This window comes from Mobula birostris, chromosome 4 (genome assembly GCF_030028105.1).
Source record: "Mobula birostris isolate sMobBir1 chromosome 4, sMobBir1.hap1, whole genome shotgun sequence".
Taxonomy (NCBI): domain Eukaryota; kingdom Metazoa; phylum Chordata; class Chondrichthyes; order Myliobatiformes; family Myliobatidae; genus Mobula; species Mobula birostris.
In genome coordinates, this window is record NC_092373.1 from 196,959,496 (window position 1) to 196,983,731 (window position 24,236).

At 44.4% G+C, this 24,236-nt stretch overlaps 1 protein-coding gene across 1 annotated transcript in view; it reads left to right on the forward strand.

Annotated features, from left to right (window-relative positions):
* LOC140196859 (dedicator of cytokinesis protein 2-like) overlaps positions 1-24,236 on the forward strand; it is a 1,243,024-nt gene that overhangs the window by 243,294 nt on the left and 975,494 nt on the right. Inside the window, exon 11 of the mRNA XM_072256747.1 lies at positions 24,097-24,172. Coding sequence (XP_072112848.1) covers positions 24,097-24,172 — 76 coding nt within the window. The remainder of the gene's footprint in view (positions 1-24,096; positions 24,173-24,236) is intronic.

The window sequence follows — 24,236 nt, forward strand, 5'->3', positions numbered from 1 at the left end:
CATGAACGTAAACTCAGTGGCCACTTTATTAGTTACTGGAGATACGTAATGGTGGTGGTGTCCGTTAGTCTCGCGAGACCATGGATCTGCGCCTGGAAAGATTCTCCAGGGCGCAGGCCTGGGCAAGGTTGTATGGAAGACCGGCAGTTGCCCATGCAGCAAGTCTCCCCTCTCCATGTCCAAGGGAAGGGCAAGGGCCAATACAGCTTGGCACCAGTGGCATCGCAGGAGTTGCCAGAATGAGGTTGAAGGCAACGTCGGACTGCCTTGGGGGCTCCAGCTCTGGATTTGTCCTCAGGGTTTACTCCCGAAGCCTTTCCCATGAGTGGCTATGGCCGCAAGGCAGCGGAGGTTTGAAATCAGAGTTTTCCCTCTCTTAGATGGACTGCCTTCCCAGGCTGACGAGCTCCATCTACCCGAAGCACTGGTTTTAAGGCACCAGGACCTGCCTTTGCCCCTTCTCCTGTCAGCAGAAACAGTTCCGCCGGGCTTAGAGGCTAAGCCACATGAGAAGGCCAGGAGATAGACTTGGTTGTCAGAGGCTATTTGAGGTGCATGCCATGAGGAGCACTTTTAGGTAGTGGGAGCTTGTCCCCACTACCACTCCTCGGCTTGACAACCTTGGAACCTTGGTACGTAATAAGGTGGCTATTAAGTATATGTTTCTTATTAGAAGTTGTATATTATATATTGTACTGTACTTGTGCTGCAAAAGAGCAAAAGAACAAATTTCACAGCATGTGTTAATGATAATAAACCTGATTCTGATTCCGATTCCACTGGGTCTTTTTAAATCCTTCGATATATTTATACAAAACCAGTCGATGCTGAGTTTGTGATCATAAGTGCAGGAGGAAGAGAAGGAAGTGGTGTTTAAGGAGTAAACCATCTATTTATCCTCTTTCTCTGTGTCTGGTTTATCTACTGATGTGACCAAGTTGCAGGTTGTGATAAATGATTCAATCAGCGCAATTCAATTGAGCCATTTGCTCTGATTGTGTTTAACTCCTGATTGAATTAACAAACTGACTGTTTATTTACTCATTTATTGAGACAAGGCATATTACCGCTTGAATTGGGTAAGGCCACCCTCTGCAACCCTTCTGAAAAACTCCTGGTGTCAAATATGAAGAGACAGTACACTGTTAATGGCAATAATATTAATGAGTGGAAGACTATTGGGGTCTAAGTTCATAGCTCCCTGAAAATGGCTACTCTGGTTGAGAAGGCATGTGGCATGCTTGCCTTTACGAGTCAAGGCATTGAGCTCAAAAGCCCGGAAGATATGTTGTAGCTTTATAAAGCTCCAATTAGGCCACATCTGGAGTATTACATACAGTTTTGGTGGCCCCACTATAGGAAGGCTCTCAAGGCTTTGGAGAGGGTACAGCAGAGGTTTTCCAGAGTGCTGCCTGGATTAGGGAGCATGTGTTACAACAAGAGGTTGAACAAACTTGGGTTGTTTTCTCTGGAGTGGTGGAGGCTGTGGGGAGATCGGATAGAGGTTTATAAGATTATGAGAGGCCTAGATAGACTAGACAGGGAGTACCTTTTTTCCCAGGTTTGCAATGTCTAATGCCAGAGGACATGCATTTACAATGAGTGGATAATTTTAAGCGAGATGTGAGGGGCAAGTATTTTTACACAGAGAGTGTTGGGTGCCTGGAATGTGCTGTCTGGGGTAGTGGTAGATGCAAAGGCACTCGGGACTTTTAAGAGACATTTGAATAGGCAGATGAATGTGAAGAAAATGGGAGGATATGGATATTGTGTAGACAGAAGAGATTAGTTCATTGGGCCTCTTGATTACTAATTTAATTGTTATGGCACAATATTGTGGGCCAAAGGGCCTTTTGTTGTGCTGTACTGTTCCATGTTCTATGTTCTAAGAATTGGAGCTGTCCAATATCCTGTGCTTACTGTTGATATATCAAAGTCAGCCTGAAGGAATTCGACATGACACCTAAAAACTGGGAAGGCGTTGACTCCATAGATACTCCTGGAGGAAATCTGTTCAAGAGGGAGCTGAGCTACACGAGAATGAGCTCTGCTGTGCCACGGAGAACAAGCGGCAGCTGCCAACGGAGAAGCTGAACAACCACTAACCACAGCCGCCACTTACTTCTGCCCACACTGAGCCAGAATATGTGGATCTCAGATCAGTCTCTGCAGGACCCACCAATACACAACTCCTTCGGAGAACATCATACTCAGCTCGAGTGATTGTACTACTGTTGTTGGTATATGTATCATCCCGTTGATTGCTCATGCACTGTGAAATAACAAGCAAGTATGAGGAATATTACACAGGCAATACAGAGACATCTGAAAGTTATGTCTAGATTAGATCACAGTACGGTCCAGGCCCTTTGGCACACATTGCTGCACCGACCATTTTCCTACTCCAAGGCCAATCTAACCCTTCCCTTCTATGTAGCCCTCCATTTTTTCTATCATCCATCTGCCTATCTAAGGGTCTTTTAAATCTCCCTTGTGTAACTGTCTTTACTACTACCCCTGCAGTACATCCCATGCACTCACCACTGCCTATTTCAAACAACGACCCCTGACATCCCCGCTGTTCACATTTAGATAAGGTCCTTTCATAATAGCAACTGCTGCCCACGGGTAAAAGCTGCTGGCTGTCACTACCTGTGCCTCTTAGCATGGTATATACTTCTGTCAAGTCACCTCTCATCTCCTTCGCTCCAAACAGAGAAGCCCGAGCTCGCTAAATCGTTCCTCATAAGATATGCTTCCTTATCCAGGCAGCATCCTGATAAATCTGCTCTGCACTCTCTCTGAAGCTTCCACATCTTTCCTGTAGTCACAAGAGGTATTGCAGATGCTGGAAGTCTAGAGCAATGCACACAATATGGTGGACGAGCTCAGCAGGTCAGGTAGCATCTATGGATGAGAATAAGCAGTCAACCTTTTGTGCCGAGACCCTGATGAAGTGTCTCGGCTTGAAACATCAACTGGTTGTTTCCATTTTTGGTGCTGCCTGACCTGCTGAGCTCTTCCAGCACATTGTGTGCATTACTTCTTTTAGTAGTGGAACTGCATGTCATGTTGGAATGTCCTGTTGGCATGGCGGAAATGTGAGGCTTCCTTCTTGTACTCACTTCCAAATCATAATGTCACTGATGAGCTTGTCTGACAGCTCACACTTGTTCTTCAATCACACATTAATTACTTGAACACGAGGAGAAACGCATATGCACCAGACTGCTCTGAGGTTTGAACAGAAGTACACTCGGTGATCACATTATTAGGCACCTCCTGTACCTCATGAGTAGCCTCTGAGTGGTCTTCACTGCTGTAGCCTATCCACTTCAAGTTTTGATGGGATGTGCATTTGGAGATGCTCTTCTGCATACCACTTTGTGACTGGTGGTTACTTGAATTACTGTTGCCTTCCCGTCAGCTTGAAGCAGTCTGGCCATTCTACTCTAGCCTCTCCCATTAACAAAGCGTTTTTGCCCACCGAACTGCTGCCGACTGCTGGATGATTTTCCTTTCTCGTACCATTCTCGGTAAAGCCTGGAGATAGTCGTGCATTAAAAATCCCAGGAGATCAGCAGTTCTGAGAATAGACAATAGACAATAGGTGCAGGAGTAGGCCATTCAGCCCTTCGAGCCAGCATCACCATTCACTATCATGGCTGATCATCCAAAATCAGTACCCTTTTCCTGCCTTCTCCCCATATCCCTTCACTCTGCTATCTTTAAGAGCTCTATCTGACTCTTTCTTGAAAGAATCCAGATAATTAGCCTCCATTGCCTTCTGAGGCAGAGCATTCCATAGAACCACAACACTCTATGTGAAAAAGTTTTTCCTCAACTCTGTTCTAAATGGTCTACCCCTTATTCTTAAAGAAGCTCAAACCACCCCGTCTGGCACCAACACATTCCACATTCAAAGCCACTTAGATTGCATTTCTGATGTTTGGTCCAAACAGCAACCGAACCTTTTGACCATGTCTGCGTGCTTTAATGCATTGAGTTGCTGCCACATGATTGGCTGATTAGATCTTTGCAATAATGAGCCAGCGTATAGATGTGCTTAATAAGGTGGCCACTGAGTATGTGCAGATATTGTGTATAAAAACATAAGAGATTCTGCTGATGCTGGAAATCGAGAGCCATACACACAAAATGCTGAAGGAACTTAGAACATCAGTCAGCGTCTATGGAAAATAATAAAGATTTGACATTTTGGGCTGAGACTTTTCATCAGGACTGAAAAGGAAGGGGAAGAAGCCAGAATCAAGTTTGTCAACCTTTCCTCATAAGACATGGCCTCTCATCCAGACAGCATTCTGATAAATCTCCTCTGCACTCTCTCAAAAGCTTCCACTTCTTTCCTTGCTTAGTCCCCTTCTCTTTCCACTCCTGATAAAAGATTTTAGCCCGAAACATCAATCCTTTATTCCTTTCCATCGAACAGGGGTTCCCAACCTGGGTTCCATGGACCACTTGCTTAATGGTATAGGTCCATGGCATAAAAAGAGGTTCGGTACCCTGACAATAGAGTTCCTCCAGTATTTTGAGTGTGTTGATTGAATGCACATATTGATCCATTAGATACTCAGTGCACTTCTTTATCCCATCATTAGCATATTTAAGTCAGAATCAGATTTAATATCACCGGCATCTGTCGTTTAAATTTGCTAACAATAACAGAAGTTCAATGCAATATGTGTTAATATAGAAAGAAAATAAATAAATAAATAAATTACAGTATATGTACATTCAATAGATTAAAAAACGTGCAATAACAGAAATAATATATATTTAAGAAGTGAGGTAGTGTTCATGGGTTCAATGTCTATTTAAGAATCGGATGGTAGAGGGGAAGAAGCTGTTCCTGAATCAGTGAGTGTGTGCATTCAGGCTTCTGTACCTCCTACCTGATGGTAACCGTGAGAAAAGGGCATGCCCTGGGTGCTGGAGGTCCTTAGTAATGGACGCTGCCTTTCTGAGACACCACTCCTTGAAGGTGTCCTCAGTATTTTGTAGGCTAGTACCCAAGATAAAACCGACTAAGTTTACAACCCTCTACAGCTTCTCTCAGTCCTGTGCAGTAGCCCCCCCACCCCCACATACCAGGAACCGGACAGTGATGCAGCCTGTCAGAATGCTCTCCATGGTACATCTATGGAAGTTTTTGGGTGTTTTTGTTGACATACCAAATCATTTCAAACTCCAGATGAAGTATAGTCACCATCTTGCCTTCTTTATAGCTGTATCGATATGATGGGACAGGATAGAGCTTCAGAGATCTTGACACCCAGGAACTTGAAGCTGCTCACTCTCTCCACTTCTGATGCCCCTAAGAGGATTGTTTTCTGTTCCCTCGTCTTAACCTTCCTGAAGTCCACAATCAGCTCTTTCATCTTACCGACGTTGAGTGCAAGATTGTTGCTGTGACACCACTCCACTAGTTGGTATATCTTGTTCCAGTACGCCCTCTCATCTCCATCTGAGATTCTAACAACAATGGTTCTATCATCAGCAAATTTATAGATGGTATTTGAGCTATGTCTAGCCACACAGTTGTGGGTATATAGAGAGAGTAGAGCAGTGGGCTAAGCACACACCCTTGAGGTGCACCAGTGTTGATCGTCAGCGAGGAGGAGATATTATCACCAATCCACACAAATTGTGCTCTTCCGGTTAGGAAATTGAAGATCCAATTGCAGAGGGAGGTACAGAGGCCCAGGTTCTGCAACTTCTTAATCAGGATTGTGGGAATGATGGTATTAAATGCTGAGCTATAGTTGATGAACTGCATCCTGACGTAGGTGTTTATGTTGTCCAGGTGGTCTACGGCATGTGTAGAGCCATTGAGATTGCATTTGCCTTTGACCTATTGTGGCGATAGACAAATTGCAGTGGGTCCAGGTCCTTGCTGAGGCAGGAGTTCAATCTAGTCATGACCAACCTCTTAAAGCATTTCATCACTGTCGATGTGAGTGCTACCAGGCGATAGTCATTAAGGCAGCTCACATTATTCTTAGACATTGGTATAATTGTTACCTTTTTGAAGCAAGTGGGAAATTCTGCCCATAGCAATGAAAGGTTGAAAATGTCCTTGAATACTCCTGTCAGTTGGTTGGCACAGGTTTTCAGAGCCTTACCAGGTCCTTCATCAGGGCCTTTCGCCTTGTGAGGGTTCACCCTCTTTAAAGACATCCTAACATTGGCCTCTGAGGCACAGGTCACAGGGTCATCAGGTGCAGCAGGGATCTTCACAGTTGTAGTTATAGTCTCCCTTTCAAAGCACGCATAGAAGACGTTGAGTTCATCTGGTAGTGAAGCATCGCTATCATTCATTCTACTGAATTTTGCTTTGTAGGAAGTAATGTTTTGCAACCCTGCCAGAGTTGTTGTACATCCAATGCCATCTCCAACCTTTTTCAAAATTGTCCCTTCGCCCTTGGAACAGCAAGTCATACCTGGTTTTCTGGTACAGACCTGGGTCACCAGCCTTGAATGACACAGATTTAGCCTTCAGCAGACAACGTACCTCCTGGTACATCCACGGCTTTTGGTTTGGGAATGTACAAGCAAGTCTTTGTAGACGCACACTCATCCACACAGGTTTCAATGAAGTTGTTTATTAAATAGTTAAAATAAGTACTGCAAAAAAAAAACAGAAATAAAAAAGTAGTGAGGTAGTGTTCATGTGTTCAGTGTCCATTTAGTAGTTGGATGACTGAGGGGATGAGCGGTTACTGAATTGCTGAGCATATGCCTTCAGACTTCTGTATCTCCTTCCCGATGGTGACATTGTGAAGAGGACATGTCCTGAGTGGTGGGGATCCTTAATGATGGATGCCATATTCCTGAGACACTGCTCCTTGAAGATGTTAGTCAAGGTTCCAGCAATTATTCTCTTGCCTGATGTTATATCCCATTAGGCCTTAGAGACTTATCCATCTCAATGTTCTTTAAGAGACCAAGCACTATCTCCTTTATCTTGATATGTGCTAGGACGTCCGCCCGCTCCATACTGATATTCCCATTCTCCACATTCTTCTTCTTGCTGAATTAGATGCAAAGCACTCATTTAGGACCTCGCCCACATCCCTGCTTCTAAGTATGTGCTCCCTCCTGTGTCACTGAATGGTCCTACCCACTCCCTGCTTCTTCTCTTCCTTTTGATGGATGTATAGACTGCCTTTGGATTCTCTTTAATCCTAGAGTCATAGAGAAGTATAGCACAGAAACAAGCCCTTTGGTCTATCTGGTTCATGCTGAAACCATTTAAGCTGCCTACTTCCATCATCCTGCTCCAGGATCATAGCACTCCATACCCCTACCATCCATGTACCTATCCAAACTTCTCTTAAACATTGAAATTGAGCTCGCATGCAGCACTCGTGTAGGCACCACTTAACCTACTTGCCAAGGACTTTTCATGGCCCCCCCCTCCCCCTTTCTTTCTCCCTAGGCTTCCCGTCCCATGGTCCTCTCATATCCCTTTTGCCAATCAACTTGTCCAGCTCTTGGCACGCAGACTGGGAGACCGTTTCGCCTAACACCTACGCTCTGTCCGCCAGAGAAAGCAGGATCTCCCAGTGGCCACACATTTTAATTCCACATTCCATTCCCATTCTGACATGTCTATCCATGGCCTCCTCTACTGTAAAGATGAAGCCACACTCAGGTTGGAGGAACAACACCTTATATTCCGTCTGGGTAGCCTCCAACCTGATGGCATGAACATTGAGTTCTCTAACTTCCATTAATGCCCCACCACCCCCTCGTACCCCATCTGTTATTGCCCATCCTCTGGGTTCCGCCCCCACCCCCCCGGCCTTTTCCTTCTCCCTGGGCCTCCTGTCCCATGATCCTCTCATATCCCTTTTGCCTATCACCTGTCCAGCTCTTGGCTCCATCCCTCCCCCTCCTGTCTTCTCCTATCATTTTGGATCACCCCCTCCCCCTCCAACTTTCAAATCCCTTACTCACTCTTCCTTCAGTTAGTCCTGACGAAGGGTCTCGGCCCGAAACGTCGACTGTACCTCTTCCTAGAGATGCTGCCTGGCCTGCTGTGTTCACCAGCAACTTTTATGTGTGTTGCTTGAAATTCCGGCATCTGATGATTTCCTCGTGTTTCATGGCCTTTCCTGGCTTTATTATTTGCCTCCTTGAGTTTTTTTTTTACAGCCTTTTTTATTATCCTCAGGGGATTCTCTTTGATTTTAGCTTGTTGTAGTTATCACTATGGGTGGTGAGATGGAGATGTCTCTCTACTGCAGGAGGTGTAAGGCACTCCTTCCCTCTGCTAGCCTGCAGGTCACCCTTGGGCAAGGTGTAGCACCTGTTCAGTCCCCATTTCTCTCCCCCCCCCCCAAATCAGGGTTATATGAAGCCATGGGAGCAGCTGGTACATATCACAAGTCCTGGTTATGCCACCACTGATGCCAGGCAGGCAGTCTCTGAAGAGTATTGATAATGGCTGGAGTAACCCACCTTGTAAAGACACTGCCCAGAAGAAGGCAATGGCAATCCACTTCTGTAGAAAAATTTGCCGAGAACAATGATCGCACACGTCATACGACTCGGCACATGATGAATGAACGAGTCATCACTAACTCTACTGGGATTTATTGTCTATTCTTAATCCTGCCTGAACGAAGAGAGTGGTTCGGAGCCATCCACGTTGGCAGGTCGGGAGTCACAAGCAGTCTGTGAAGGGACGGAAGATTTCTCCCCTCAAGGACATTAGTGAGCCAGCTGGGCTTGTTAAACATCCAGCAGATTTATAGTTGCTTTTAGACTATCGTGATTTTATTAAAGCAATCACGGATTTATTTAATTACTTGAATTTAAATTGCCCATTTGTCTTGATGAGATTCGAGCTCATGCCTGAGAGCAATAGTGCAGAACACTGGCTGCCTTCCCTTCAGCCCACCGTCTGTGCTGACTACAAACCACCCATTTACACTGATCCCACAATAATCTCATTTCTTATTCTCCACACATCCTCATCAACATCCCCAGGATTACTCCCACGCACCCACGCACAAGATAAATTGATTTGTTTAACCTCTCAGAACCAGGTTTATTTTCACTGATACATGACACTAGACACTAGAATACTACAGCACAGTACAGGCCCTTCGGCCATCGATGTTGTGCTGACCCATATATTCCTTAAAAAAAAGTACTAAACCCACACTACCCCGTAACCCTCTATTTTTCTTTCATCCATGTGCCTGTCCGAGAGGCTCTTTAATACCCCTAATGTTTTAGCCTCTGCCATCATCCCTGGCAAGTCATTCCAGGCACCCACAATCCTCTGTGTAAAAAACTTACCCCTGATGTCTTCCCTAAACTTCCCTCCCTTAACTTTGTACATATGCTCTCTGGTGTTTGCTATTCGTGCCCTGGGAAACAGGTACTGGCTATCCACCCTATCTATGCCTCTCATAATCTTGTAGACCTCTATCAAGTCCCCTGTCATCCTTCTACGCTCCAAAAGGAAAAGTCCCAGCTCGCTAACTTTGCCTCATAAGACTTTTTTTCCAATCCAGGCAACATCCTGGTAAATCTTCTCTGCACCCTCTCCATAGCTTCCACATCCTTCATATAATGAGGTGACCAGAACTGAACACTATACTCTAAGTGTGGTCTCACCAGAGATTTGTAGAGTTGCAACATGACCTCACCACTCTTGAACTCAATCCCCTATTAATGAAGCCTAGCATCCCATAGGCCTTCTTAACTATCCTATCAACCTGTGCAGCGACCTTGAGAGAAGTATGGATTTGAACCCCAAGGTCCCTCTGTTCATCCACAATCTTAAGTAACCGACCATTAACCCTGTACTCAGCCTTCTGGTTTGTCCTTCCAAAATGCATCACCTCACACTTATCCGGATTGAACTCCATCTGCCACTTTCCTGTCCAACTCTGCATCCTGTCTATATCCTCTTGTAACCTTTGATAACCTACAGCTCCATCCACAACTCCTCCAATCTTCGTGTCATCCGCAAACTTACTCCCCATCCTTCCACCTCTTCATCCAGGTCAATTATAAAAATCACAAAGAGCAGGGGTCCCAGGACAGATCCTTGCGGCACTCCACTAGTCACCGACCTCCAGACAGAATACTTTCCTTCCCCTACTACCCTCTGCTTTCTTCCTGTAAGCCCATCTTTTATCCAAACAGCCAAAGTTCCACTGATCCAATGCCTCATGACTTTCTGGATGAGTCTCGTGGGGGACCTTGTCAAATGCCTTGCTAAAATCCATGTGGACCACATCTACTGCCCTACCCTCATCAATTTCTTTTGTTACCTCTTCAAAAAACTCAATTAGACCCGTGAGGCACGACCTTCCATTCACAAAGCCATGTTGACTATCCTTGAGTAGACTGTACTTCTCCAAATGCTCGTAGATCCTATCCTTAAGAATCCTTTCCAATAGTTTGCAGACTACTGATGTCAGGCTCACCGGTCTATAGTTCCCAGGATTCTCCCTATTACCTTTTTTAAACAAGGGAACTACATTTGCCATTCTTCAATCCTCCGGCACCTCCCCTGCAGCCAAAGAGGATTCAAAGATCATAGCTACTGCTCCAGCGATCTCTTCTCTCACTTCCCACAGCACCCTGGGGTATATCACGTCCGGCCCTGAGGAGTTATCAATCTTGATGTTTTTAAGAAGATCCAGCACTTCTTCCTTAATCTCCACAATGTCCAGGACACAGGCCTGTTCTATTTCGACATCACCCTGATCAAGGTCCTTTTCACTTGTGATTATTGAAGCAAAGTATTCATTTAGGACCTCCCCAACCTCCTCCGCCTCCAGGCACATGTTGCCTTCTTTATCCTTTAGCGGCCCCACCTTCATTCTTATCATCTTTCTGTTCTTCACATACGCATAGAACGCCTTGGGGTTCTTCTTAACCCTACATGACGAGGCCTTCTCATGCCTCCTTCAAGCTCTCCTAAGTCCTTTCTTAAGCTCCTTCCTGGCTATCCTATATTTCTCATGAGCCCCTCCTTTTTCCTGCTTCTTACATGCTATGGAATCTGTTGTTTTATGGCAGCAGTACAGTGCAAGACAGAGAAATTACTGTCACCAAAATAAATAGTGTGGATGAGGCATAGCCAGGCAGTGTTCATGAACTATTCAGAAATTTGATGGTGGAGGGGATGGCAGGGTAGCATAATGATTAGCACAACGCTTTATAGTACTGGTGACCTGAGTTCAATTCCCACTGCTGCCTGTAAGGAGTTTGTACATTCTCCCCGAGACCATGTGGGTTTCCTCCGGGTGCTCCAGTTTCCTCCCACAGTCCAAAGGCATACTGGTTGTTAGGTTAATTGGTCATTATAAATTGTCCTGTGGTTATGCTGTGGTTAAACTGAGGGAATTGCTGGATAGCGTGGTTTGAAGGGCTGGAAGAGCCTATTTCACGCTTTATCCCAATAAAGATAAGTAGCGGTTAGCCTGACGCTATTACAGCTCGGGGCATTCCAGAGACAGGAGTGCAATTCAAGCGCCGTCTGTAAGTATTTCGTACGTTGTCCACACGAACCATGCAGATTTCCTCCACGTGCTCCGGTTTCTTCCCACAGACCAAAATTAGGTCAGTTGTTCATTGTAAATTGTCCTGTGTAAGTTTAAATTCGGAGAATTGCTGGATGGTGTGGGTTGAATGGCTGGAATGGCCTGTTCTGAGCTGTATCTCTAAGTAAGTAAAAGAAACATAAAGTATGGGTCTGTAGGCTTCTGCACCTCCTCCCTGATGGTAGTAACTAGAAGTGGGCATATCCAGGATGGCGAGGATCCTTTATGAAGCATACTGCCTTCTCGCTAACGGACTGGTTATTGGAATGGTTGGTTTCATTACAGCACAAAAACAGCCCTTCAGCCCGCGGTTAAGCACATCTGCAGGAAAACCGCATCCATCATCAGGGATTCCCACTACTCTGATCATGTTCTCTTTCTGTTGTTGCCTCAGGACTCACACCACTAGGTTCAGGAGCAGCTTTACCCTCAACCATCAGGCTCTTGAACCAGAGGGGATAATTTCACTCATCGTCACTTGCTCCATCATTGCATGGTTCCCACAACCCATGGACTCATTTTCAGGGACTCTTCACCTCATGTTCTCGATATTTATTGCTCATTGATTTATTTATTTTATCTTATTGTTAGTTTCTTTTTTGTATTTGCTCAGCTTGTGTCTTTTGTACACCAGTTGAATGCCAAGGTTGGTGCAGTCTTTCATTTATTCTATTATGGTGATTGAGATACAGCCTGGTGTAGGCCCTTCTGGCCCTTTGAGCCATGCTGCACAGCAATACCCCGATTTAATCCTAGCCTAATCTAGGACAATTTACTACGATCAATTAACCTGTTGACCGGTATGTGTTTGGACTGTGGGAGGAAACCGGAGCACCCAGAGGAAACCCGTGCGGTCACAGAGATGTTATACAAACTCCTATTCCATGAATATGCCCACAAGAAAATGAATCTCAAGATTGTATATGGCGACATATATGTGCTTTGATAATAAATTTACTTTGAAATTTGTCCCTGCCAAGCAAGTTGCCCATTAAAGCTCGTCCCATTTGTCCACACTTAACTTGGTGCGTGGCCAAGTGGTTAGGGTGTTGGGCTCGTGATCTGAAGGTCGTGGGTTTGAGTCTCGGCCAAGGCAGCGTGTTGTGTCTTTGAGCAAGGCACTTAACCACACAATGCTCCAGTCCACCCAGCTGAAAATGGGTACCGGCAAATGCTGGAGGTTAACCTCGCAATATACTGGTGTCCTATCCGGGGGGTGGGGGAGTCTTGTACTCGCAGTCACTTCATGACACAGAAACCGGCATAAGCACCGGCCTATTGGGCCATAAGGCTCGGGACAGACTTTGACTCTGACTTAACTCAAATCCCTCTAAACCAGGGGTTCCCAGCCTTTTTCATGCCATGGACAAATGCCATTAACCGAGGGGTCCATGGACCCCAGATTAAGAACCGTTCCTATCCATGTATCCATAAAATATATTTTGGCTTTAAATAAGACAGAGTCACTAGATGAGGAGAGATGAACTATAGACTTCGAGGAGGCATTGTTGGGTGTTTCAGAGTTCTTACAAACTGGACACAGAAATAATGGTCCCCCTGGTTAAGGAATCTTAAACCATGTGGGGGGGGGGGATGATGGGCAGTGAAGTAAGAAGTTTAGAGGTGATGTGTGGAAAAGGTTAAGGTTGGAAGAAGAAGGAATCTAACCAGCGGACACTTTTTATTTTTGTATATTTGTTGAGATACAGTGCAGAATAAGTCCTTCTGGCCCTTTGAGCCTTGCCACCCAACAATCCCCCCCCCCCCCCCCCCATTTAGACCTAGCCTAATGACGGGACACTTTACAATGACCAGTTAATACTAACTGGTACGTCTTTGGAATGCGTACTGGATGGTTTCAGAGGCTTGTTCATTGTATTCAACAAAGTGATTTTTAGATGCTGAAAGAACCAAAGAGTGTCAGGGTAGTTCAGAATCAGAATCTCCAGAATCATATTTATTGCCACTGAGTTACGTGTTCTGAATATGACCAGCAAGGCATGGTAGTGCAGTGGTTAGCATAGTTCTCTGACAGCACCAGTGACCTGCATTCAATGTTGCCACTGTCTGTAAAGTTCAAAGTAAAATTTATCATCAGTGTCACCATATACAACCCTGAGATTCTTTTTCCTGTGGGCATAGCTCAGTAAGTCTATAGAATAGCAACTACAACAGGATCAATGAAAGATTAACTAGAGTGCAGGAGACAACAAACTGTGCACGTGCAGATATAAATAAATAGCAATAAATAACTAGAGTATTAGATAAAGAGTCCTTAAAGTGGGATCATTAGTTGTGGGGACATCTCACTGGATGGGCACGTGAGTATAGTTATCCCATTTTGTTCAAGAGTCTGATGGTTGTAGGGTAGTAAGTGCTCTTGAACCTGGTGGTGCAAGTTCTGTGGTTCTTGTACCTTGTACGTACCGGCAGCAGAGAGAAAAGAGCATGGCCTGGGTGGTGGGGATCTCTGATGATGGATGCTACTTTGCTACAACAGTGTTTCATGTAGCTGTGCTCAATGGTTGAGGGGGCTTTCCCTGTGATGTACTGAGCCGAGTCCACTACCTTTTGTAGGATTTTCAGCTCAAAGACGTTGATGCCGTACCAGGCTGTGATGCAGCCAGTCGATATACTCTCCACTACACACCTATAGAAGTCTGGTGATGTTTTAGAGTTTCTACATTCTCCCTGTGACCACGTGGGTTTCCTTCAGCTGCTCCAGTTTCCTCCCACATCCCAGAGATGTATGGGTTGGTAGGTAGGTTAATTGGTCATAATCGGTGGGTTAATTGAGCAGTTGAGCCTAAAGGGCCTGATGCCATGCTACATCTCTAAATAAAATTAAATAATGCTAATATCAATACAAGATCTCCAGATGCCGGAAATCCAGAGCAACACACACAAAATACTGGAGGAACTCGGCAGGTCAGGCAGCATGTATGGAGATGAATAAACAATTAACATTTCTGACTGAAACCCTTCATCAGGCCTGAAACTTGGACTGTTTAGTTCCCTCCATAGATGCTGTCCGACCTGCTGAGTTCCTCCAGCATTTTGTGCGAAATTTAATGTTTTGTGGCAGCAAAATTTATGATAAATTATGGAAATAAATAATTGGTGCTGTTAAAAAAGGACTAATGAGGTAGCATTCATGGATTGTTCTCAAATCTAATGGCAGAGGGGAGGACGTTGCTCCTAAATTGTTGAGGAATCCTTGAGGTAAGTGTCACCAAGTTTAAAGATTAGCCCTGAGCTTCATGCATGGTGAAGTTGGCTCAAGGCCCAACTGTCCAGCTTAGAGTCATCCAGTCATAGAACACTACAGTACAGGAAAAGGCCATTTGGTCCATCTACTCCATTCCAAAATATTGATCTTTTGAGTCCCATTGAACTGCACTTGGACCATAGCCTCTCCCCATCCATATACTTATCCAAATTTCTTTTAAATGTTGAAACTAAACTCCCATCCACCACTTCCACTGGCAGCTTGTTTCACCCTCTGAGTGAAAAAGCTCCCTCATGTTTCCCTTAAACATTTCACCTTTCATTCTTAACCCATGACCTTTAGTTGGAGTCTCACCCAACCTCAGTGCACTTACCCCTCATAATTTTGTATAAAATCTCCCCTTATTCTTCGATGTTCCATTCTTTTCAAGTCCTAAGCTCTTCAACCTTTCCTTATCGGTCAGACTCTCAAACATCTGATTCTCTTTCTTCTGGAAGGCTCAGATTGAAACTATATTGGAATCGATTCAACGGGAATTTTGAAAGGAATTTAAGGCTGTTTTATAAACCCATTCAGTGTGGACAGAACTTTATATCTTTGTGCCAAATTGTAGCAATATTCTGCTTGCCGTGGTCTGAAATTAAATTATACTTCTGCAGGAACTGTGGTCCAAGTTCAGAGTGAGGCACTGATCATAAAAAAAAATTATATTTGATGTTGTGCTTACAATATATCAAAAGGAATCTAGTAAATTTACATTTCTGTAGCTTTATACACCCATGGTATGTCCCTAATCAGTTTACGGTCAATCGAAGACTTCCAAAGAACAGTTTAGCTGTTGGATGCAAGAGATTTCTGCTAATTCTGGAAATATTAAGGAATGCACACAAAATGCTGGAGGAACTCAGCAGCAACGTTGATGAAGGGGAATAAACAGTTGACTTTTCAGGCTGAGTCCCTTCACCCTGATGAGAGGTCTTGGGCCAAAAAGTTGACTGTTTATTTCCCTCAGTAGATGCTGCCTGAACTGCTGAGTTCCTCCAGCATTTTGTCTGTGATACTCTGTGCCTCTTAAAAGAAGCTGGCGAGAACATGAGAAAGAGAATATTTCTCAGAGATTTGAGGAGAAGGCAGTGGTGAACAAATGGGACGGGGAGAAATTGCTGTAATATTAATGAGACCAAGTGGCTTTCTGTATCATAATACTTCAACCAATTATCATCACTAAATTAGCTCATTTAATCCTTATCACTTTGTTTATAGCAACTCACTGTGTACAATTTGGTTGCCATATTTCTTGCATCAAAATAATAAAGAGAGGTGTTTGAGCGTAAGCAAACCAGGAGCTGGTAGAGCCATACCAGGGACAGGGGTGGAGGGCACTTGGGAGCCTACAAAGGCCTATAGGTGTAGAGGTTTTGCTGGCTGCTTGTTCTGCAGAACCTACTCTCTCCTTGGTATCACAGGGGCTGCAAAGAAAAGAGCCATCAGGACTGTCACAGGGGCTGCTGAGTGAGCCGCCAGATGGCTATGGATCAAGAGGGGTGACCCATGGACCAGTGTTGCTGGGACACAAGCCAGGGCCTGATCAACCCTGGCTGGGTTGCCTGGGCAAGTGCGTCTGATGTTGAAAAACCTGAAACCCCCTAGATGGGAGGTGTATGGAGGGATATGGTCCGTGTGCAGGTCAGTGGGACTAGGCAGAAAATGGTTCGGCACAGCCAAGAAGGGCCAAAAGGCCTGTTTCTGTGCTGAAGTTTCTATGGTCCTATGGTTCTATGGAGTCCAGCTTACATCGCTGATGATGTGTCCCAGTGCAACCCAGGATGTATCTCTTCTGAACCCTCTTCATAACTTCCTCGGCCTTCCTATAATGAATGCAATACTCCAATGTGGCTAAAACAGAATTTTATATCATGGGAATAAACTATATAATCCACAGCCAAGTTTGGATTTTAGGAATGGGGTGTCTTTGGATGTCAGTGCACATCTGACTGCTGGCATTTTATCCAATCCAGCCAACCTACTTTCCTCGATACTACCATTCAGCAGGAGGTACAGGAGCCTTGGGCCCCTCTCCATCAGGTTCAGGAACAGTTATTACCCTTCAACCATCAGGCTTCTGAACCAGTGTGGATAACCTCACTCACCTCAACACTGAACTGACACCACAACCTGTAGACACACTTTTAAGGACTCTACAGCTCTTGTTTTCAGTACTTACATTAAAAAATTATTATTTGCACAATTTGCCTTCTTTTGCAAATTGATGGTTTGTCAGTCTTTGTGATTACTTTTTCATAAATTCTACTGACTTATTTCCCTGTAAATGCCTGCACAAAAATGAATCTCTAGGTGACATTTACTTTAACTTGACTTGACTTTGACCCTCTCACATGCAAAGTGGCCTCAACCTGAACCACGAGCAAAGGACCACGGTGTGATTTGAATCAGCAACCTTCTAGCTCTCAGAAAAGGGAGTAACCAACTGTGCTCTGCAGATGGATGAGTTCTGTGTAATTGTTGTTGCAATGTTCAATTTGATACCAATTTAAATTTACATGAATTTTTAAAAATTCATTTTAAATTAATTTAGATTCATGCACTACTGACTTTAATGTGGCATACAATCTCTCTTTTCCACTCTGACTGTATCCCGCCATAGTTCATCCTAAATTTCCTGCTGCTTATTCCCCATCCCCTGGTCTGATCATGTTGCTCTCATTCACATTAGATTTATCAGCACTACTCTGTCAAAATTGTTCTATTCTTTAACCAGTTGTGTTCAGGACTCAACAGTAGCATAAAATAAAAGTCCCAAGATGCTCAGAATATGCGTGCTGTGCAGACGGTCTAAATCAAAGTTGGGTTTAACATCAGTGGTATATGTTGTGAAATTTGTTTTGTGGCAGCAGTACTGTGCAATCCATTAAAAAAAACCTATAACTTACATTAAAAAATATGCAGGATCCTGAAGAACTATCGGATTAATACCATCCACAAATCCAAAAAGAAGCTCAAATCACAGCTTATGTAGGCCAAAGATGACCTGGGATTCAGGATAGCTGATGTTTACTGGATTCCCTGTGAATGTGGAGTGGTGTATGTCAACCAAATGGAGCGCATGGTGGAAACCTGCATCAAGGAGCTCAGGAGATGCATCCATTCGGGTTACCTGGAGAAATTGGCGGTCGTAGAACGTAGCATGAGCAATGGCCATAGGATTAATTTCGACGGCACAAGACTACTGTGCTGCGCCACTGCGTTTTGGAACCACCTGATGAAGGAAGCCATTGGAATTAAAAAAGAGGAAAAGAATTTTAACAAAGATGAAGGTCTCTCTCTAATTAAGAACTGGAATTCGATTGTGAACAAGGTGGGACAACGGAACACTGATTGGATGAGGACTAATCAATGAGGAGGGACGGATGCCGGGGGTATATACACCATCTGACTAGACATGCCTAGGCCGCATCCCTGGTGAAGATGGCAGGGTTTGTCATCGAAGCGTCGGTTAAAGTCGATGTCTGCACCCGAATGGAAGAGTTTATTCATTTTTTATATATATATATATATGTAAAATTAAATTCAGCAAGTAATACAAAAAGAGAGCAAAATAAATAGTGAGTTAAAGTTCATGGGTTCATTGTCAATTCAGAAATCTGTTTTGCAGAGGGGAAGAATTTGTTCCTAAAATGTTGAGTGTGTGCTTTCTGGCTTCTATATCTCCTCCCTAATGGTAGCAATGAGAAGAGGGCATGTCCTGGGTGATGGGGGTCTTTTTTGAGACCTATTGAAGGTGTTCTTGAGGCTGGTGCCCATGATGGAGCTGGCTGAGTTAGCAACCCTCTGCAGCTTTTTCTGATCCTGTGCAGTGGCACTCCATACCAGATGGCGATGCAACTGTCTCCATATAGGAAAATAAATGAAATAAATTCTGGCATTCCGGTAAGAGCCCAACTTGTCCACGCTGATCAAGCTGTCATCCTGAGCTAGTTAAGTTGGTCTATATCCCTCTATAGTGTTCCTATCTATGTAACATCTAAGTATCTTTTCAATTTGGGGAGAATGCAAGCGAGGTTTTTTGTCATTTAACTGCACACATGTGTATAACATATATAATGTATATAGAAACAAGATAATGTTTCTTCAAACCAGGGTGTAAAACACATCTAGAATACAAGAGTGGGGATATGATACTGAGGTTTTATAAGGCGCTAGTGATCTCTCACCTTCAGTATTGTGAACAGTTTTGGACTCCTCATCTAAGAAAAGATGTGCTGGCATTGGAGAGGGTTCAGAGGAGATTCATAAGGATGATTCCAGGAATGAAAGGGTTATCATATGAGGAATGTTTGATGGCTGTGGGTCTGAACTTGCTAGAATTTAGAAGGATGGGGGGGGATCTTATTGAGACCTTTCGAATGTTGAAAGGCCTAGACAGAGCAGATGTGGACAGGATGTTTCCTGCAGTGGGGGAGTCTAGGACAAGAGGGCACAGCCTCAGGATAGAGGTGCGTCCATTTAAAACCGAAATGCTGAGAAATTTCTTTAACCAGAGGGTGGTAAATTTGTGGAATTTGTTGCCACAGGCATCTGTGGAGGCCAGTAGGTTCTTGATTGGACATGGCATCAAAGGTCATAGGGAGCAGGCTGGAGAGTGGAGGGGAAAAATGGATCAGCCATGACTGAATGGCAGAGCAGACTCGATTGACCTAATTCTGCTCCTATGTCTTATGGGCTTATATACTAACACACAATAACTTATAAAGGTAAGAATAAAATCTACAGATGAATCACCCATAAATACCAAACTAAAGTGCATTAATATTAAAAATTGTAACGTACGGAACAGATTACCCAGTGACACTTCCAATCTGATGCAACTGGGAGTTCAGAATCCAAGTGGCCTGGGGGAAGAAACTGTTTTTGTGGGGAGGGGTGCCTTCCTCACCAGCACTTTGTTCTGTGCATCCATCCAGGTCCAGAGAGACATTCAGCCTCTCAGGGAGTGAAGCATTCTGGTCGCTGGCATGCAGGGTAGACTTGTAGTTTCTAATCCTTTGGATTCCCTGCCACATGCGCCTCGTGTCTCTGGTATTGCAGAGGTGACTGTAAACTCTCTGAGAAAATTTATAAGGATGTTGCTGGAACTTGAGGACCTGAGTTATAAGGAAAGGTGAACAGCTTGTGACTTTATTCCCTGGATCGTAGGAGAATGAGGGGAGTTCAGAAAATAAGGAGGGGTGTAGATAGAGAATGCATGTGGCCCTTTCTCCCCTTCGGGTGAGTAAGACTAGAATGAGAGGTTATATGTTCAGGGTGAAAGCTGAACTATTTGAGGGGGCATTTCTTCACTCAAAGGGTGATACCTGTGTGGAGTAGGCTGCCAGTGGAAGGGGTGGGTGTGGGTTCAATTATAACATTTAAGAGAAGTTTCAATGTGTCCACGGATGAGCTGAGTATGGAGGGCTATGGTCGGTGCAGGTAGATGGAACTGGGCAGAAGGCCAGGTCGGCATGGATGAAACAGGGCCTGTTTCTGTGCTGTAGTGCTCTATGGTTCTATATCCAGTTGAGATGAAGGGTCTCGACTGTCCATGTCTCTCCAGCAGTGCCGCCTGACCCGCTGAGTTGTCCAGAACTTTGTGTGTTGTACCTCCTCTCAGCCGTTTATACCTTGTATAAACAGGGTATTCTTCAGGAGAACGGAGAAGTGGGAATGACCAGGGTGCAAGAGGTCTTTAATTATGTTGCCTGCTTTCCCAAGTCAGCGGCAAGTACAAACAGGGTCAGTAGAGGAGAGGGTGGTTTGTGTGATGGACGGGAGTGCAGTCACGGAATAGGAGGGAGGCAAATGGAGAGTTGGCGAGACAGGAAGTGGAGGACTGACAGCAAACATTAGGGATCTGGGGTGAAGGGATGCAAGGGGAGATTTTGAAGTCCAAGGACCTTACAGAGGGTCCAATGCACAGGATCAAAAAAAGAACTGCAGACGGTTGTGGGACTCAATCAGCTCCATCACGGACACTAGCATCCCCACCATCAAAGACATTTTCAAAAATCAGTGCCTCATGAACGCAGCGCCCACCATTAAAGACCTTCACCATCCAGGACGTGCCCTTCTCTCGTCAGGGAAGGGGGACAGCAGCCTGAAGACACATACTCAGTGTTTTAGGAACAGCTTCTCCCTTTCCACCATCAGATTTCTAAACGATCCCGGAACCCATGACAACTACTTTGCTATCATTTTGCACTGTTTATGTATTTTCAATGTATTTTTATTGTAATTGAAACTAATTTTTTATGAATTGAATTGCATTGTTCCACAAAGCATCAAATTTCATGATGTATGTCAGTGATAATAAACCTAGTTCTCATTCTGATTATTTTCTCATTCGCATCACTTTATCAGACAAGCATCATTTGAGGTTTCATATCACTTCGATTAGATTAGCTTTATTTGTCACATCTACATTGAAACATCGAAACATTCAGTGAAATGAGGTGTTTGCGTCAGTGATCGACACAGTCTGAGGATGTGCCAAGACCAGCCTGTAAGTGTTGCCATGCTCCTGGCGCCAATATAACTTCCCTGCAGCTTCCTAACCCTTATCTGTACATCTTTGGAGTGTGCGAGGAAACCCACTTGGTCATGGGGTGAACGTACAAACTCCTTACTGGCATCAGTGGGAATTGAGACCCCAATCGCTGAAGCTGCAAAGTGTTACGCTACCATGTTGCCCATTTTAAAATTATTACCAGTCACTTCCCATGACTTGATTGACCCTGTAGGAAGCAAGACTTTGAACAAAGTGGTGTTCCGTACTTCAATCACAATATAACGCTGACCTCACCATTGCTCATCTGCTGGGGGTGGTGGTGTTGGTGGTGGATGCATTAGGGACATTTAAGAAATTCTTCGATAGGCGCATGGATGATAGAAAATTGGAGGGGTCCTTTACCGTGTAAGTGTCTTAAACAATATATGTATACAGGTTTCCCCTGCCATCCAAAGGTAGAGCGTTCCTATGAAACGGTTCATAAGCCGGAATGTCGTAAAGCGAAGAAGCAATTACCACTTATTTATATCGGAAAATTTTGTGAGCATTCACAGACCCAAAAATAACCTACCAAATCATGCCAAATAACACATAAAACCTAAAATAACTGTAACATATAGTAAAAGCAGGAATGATTTTATAAATACACAGCTTATATAAAGTAGAAATACTTTTCCACAATCATTGCCTGAACTGTTCTCCGTAGCGAAAATCTCACACAAGCGCCGTTGGCAAAAACACGGCGCAAGTGCTCTCCAGTAACCTTTAAGCTATGAAGCTGCCAAATCATACCGAATAACACGTAAAACTACACAGCCGATATAAAGTAGGAATAATGTACGTGCAGTGTACTATCACTCACTGGAATTGGGAGAGTGCGGAGCACACTGATGGTGGTGTGTTAGACTGAGTCGTCGGAGTTTGGGTGGTGCAGTGGTCCCCACCCTCCGGGCAGCGACCTGATACCGATCCGCGAAGCATGCAGCGGTAGCTGGGAGGCACCCAGCACATCTTTAAGAAAAAAAGCCAAAATAAACATGCTAATTAATTAGGTGCCGCCCAGCACGTAATTGTCGGCCCAGATCAGTGCCGATTGCCGATTGCATCGCCTTTGATCTGGGCCGACAATTACGTGTCAAGCGACACCTAATTAATTAGCTTGTTTATTTTGGCTTTTTTCTTGAAGTTGTGCTGTGTGCCTCCCGGCTGCCGCTGCATTCTCCGTGAATCGGTATCTGTCCGTGGCCTGGGTGTTGGGGTGGTGGGACACGGGGGTGTCATCTCGTCGTCTGTTTCCATTAGAACAGGCAGGTCATCTTCTTCTATGGCTGCCTGCCTCGATGTCGAAGGTCGAGGTTCGTCGTCTGCTGTGGCTGATGTGGAAGGCTTGCTTGACTGCTGAGCCTCACGCATTTTTCTATCATACAGTTATTTGTAAGCACTCAAACCATCCTGCAAATATCCCCTAAACCAACGTACCCTTTCAAAATTAAAGTTGTACTTTATCATCACTCATTCGGTTTTGATTGTTATCCTTTCCTCTTTCAATTGCATCAGCTCTTCATCTATCAGTTCTTGGTCATGGGATGCCAAAACCTCTTCAACATCATCTTCGTCAGCTTCCACAAGCCAAGCTCACTTAGTCCTTACTTCATTCACCACGATCAAAACGCTTAATTATGTCTAGTTTTACGCTAATTGTAACACACTTTCGAGCTCTTTCAGGCTTTACCGACACCTTAGAACTCATCTTGCAAACGGCTGCTCATAGACACGTGTTTAAGCAATGCCGGTGAGAATGCAGTTTCGAATCCAGGGGAGAGCGGCTGCTCGGGGCGCGCTGCTTTTTTCGTAACAGTGAAAACACCTTCTGTTAGCGAAAACAGGGTACTAATGTAGGTCTTTCGTAACAGTGAGGTTTCGTAAAGCAAACGTTCGAAAAGCGGGGGACACCTGTATATCGAGGGTGCCTAAGACTTTTCCACAGTACTATATTTGTCAATGTGGAGCAGAGAGCAAGTTTTGTCAATCTGGCAGGAGCAAAGGATGTTGGGATTGGTATGGATGGAGCACCACAGGAGGGGTGTGAGACAGGTGGTAGAAAAAGAGTTCCAGGGGGCAGGGTTGGTGCGGGTGCAGACACACCCAGTCCCAAGACACCAGGCAAGATAATTTGATTCCAAACAATTGGTGTACTGGTCGTAACCGAATGTCTTTCTTGTGCTTCCTGCTCCATCCCTTCTCCCTTCCCCCTTTTCTAGCCATGATTTCCCCCTCCCTTCCCCTTCCTGCTCTCAGTCCACAATAGAGACCCAATTCAGAATCAGGTTTGTCATCACTCACATATGTCATGAAATTTTTTTTTATTTTGTGGCAGCAGTACGGTGCAATACATAAATTTACTACAGTACTGTGCAAAAGTTTTAACCACCCTAGCTATTTATAAGTGCCTAAGCCTTGTGCCCAGTACTGTATGTAGGAGGGAAGGGTTGGATTGATCTCGGAGTAGGCTAAAAGATCAGCACAACAATGCAGGCCAAAGGGTCTGTACTGTATTGTAGTGTTCTATGTTCTATGAACAGCTTGCACATGAGTGAGATACCTCTGGTATTTGAGAAATGACTTCAGCTCTTCCTGTGGATTTGGATGTGAAGGGGGCAGTGATGATGGGAAATTCAATTCTTGTTAATTCAAAATATGTTTCCTCTCCCCAGCGATGGACATTACTGACATTTTGAAAGGCAAAGCAGAAAGTGATGAGGACAAACACCATTTTATTCCCTTCCAACAGTAAGTAAAGACTTAAGTTTGTTTAATATTAATTGCTGTAAGGCTTAAATAGTTTGCCTGTTTG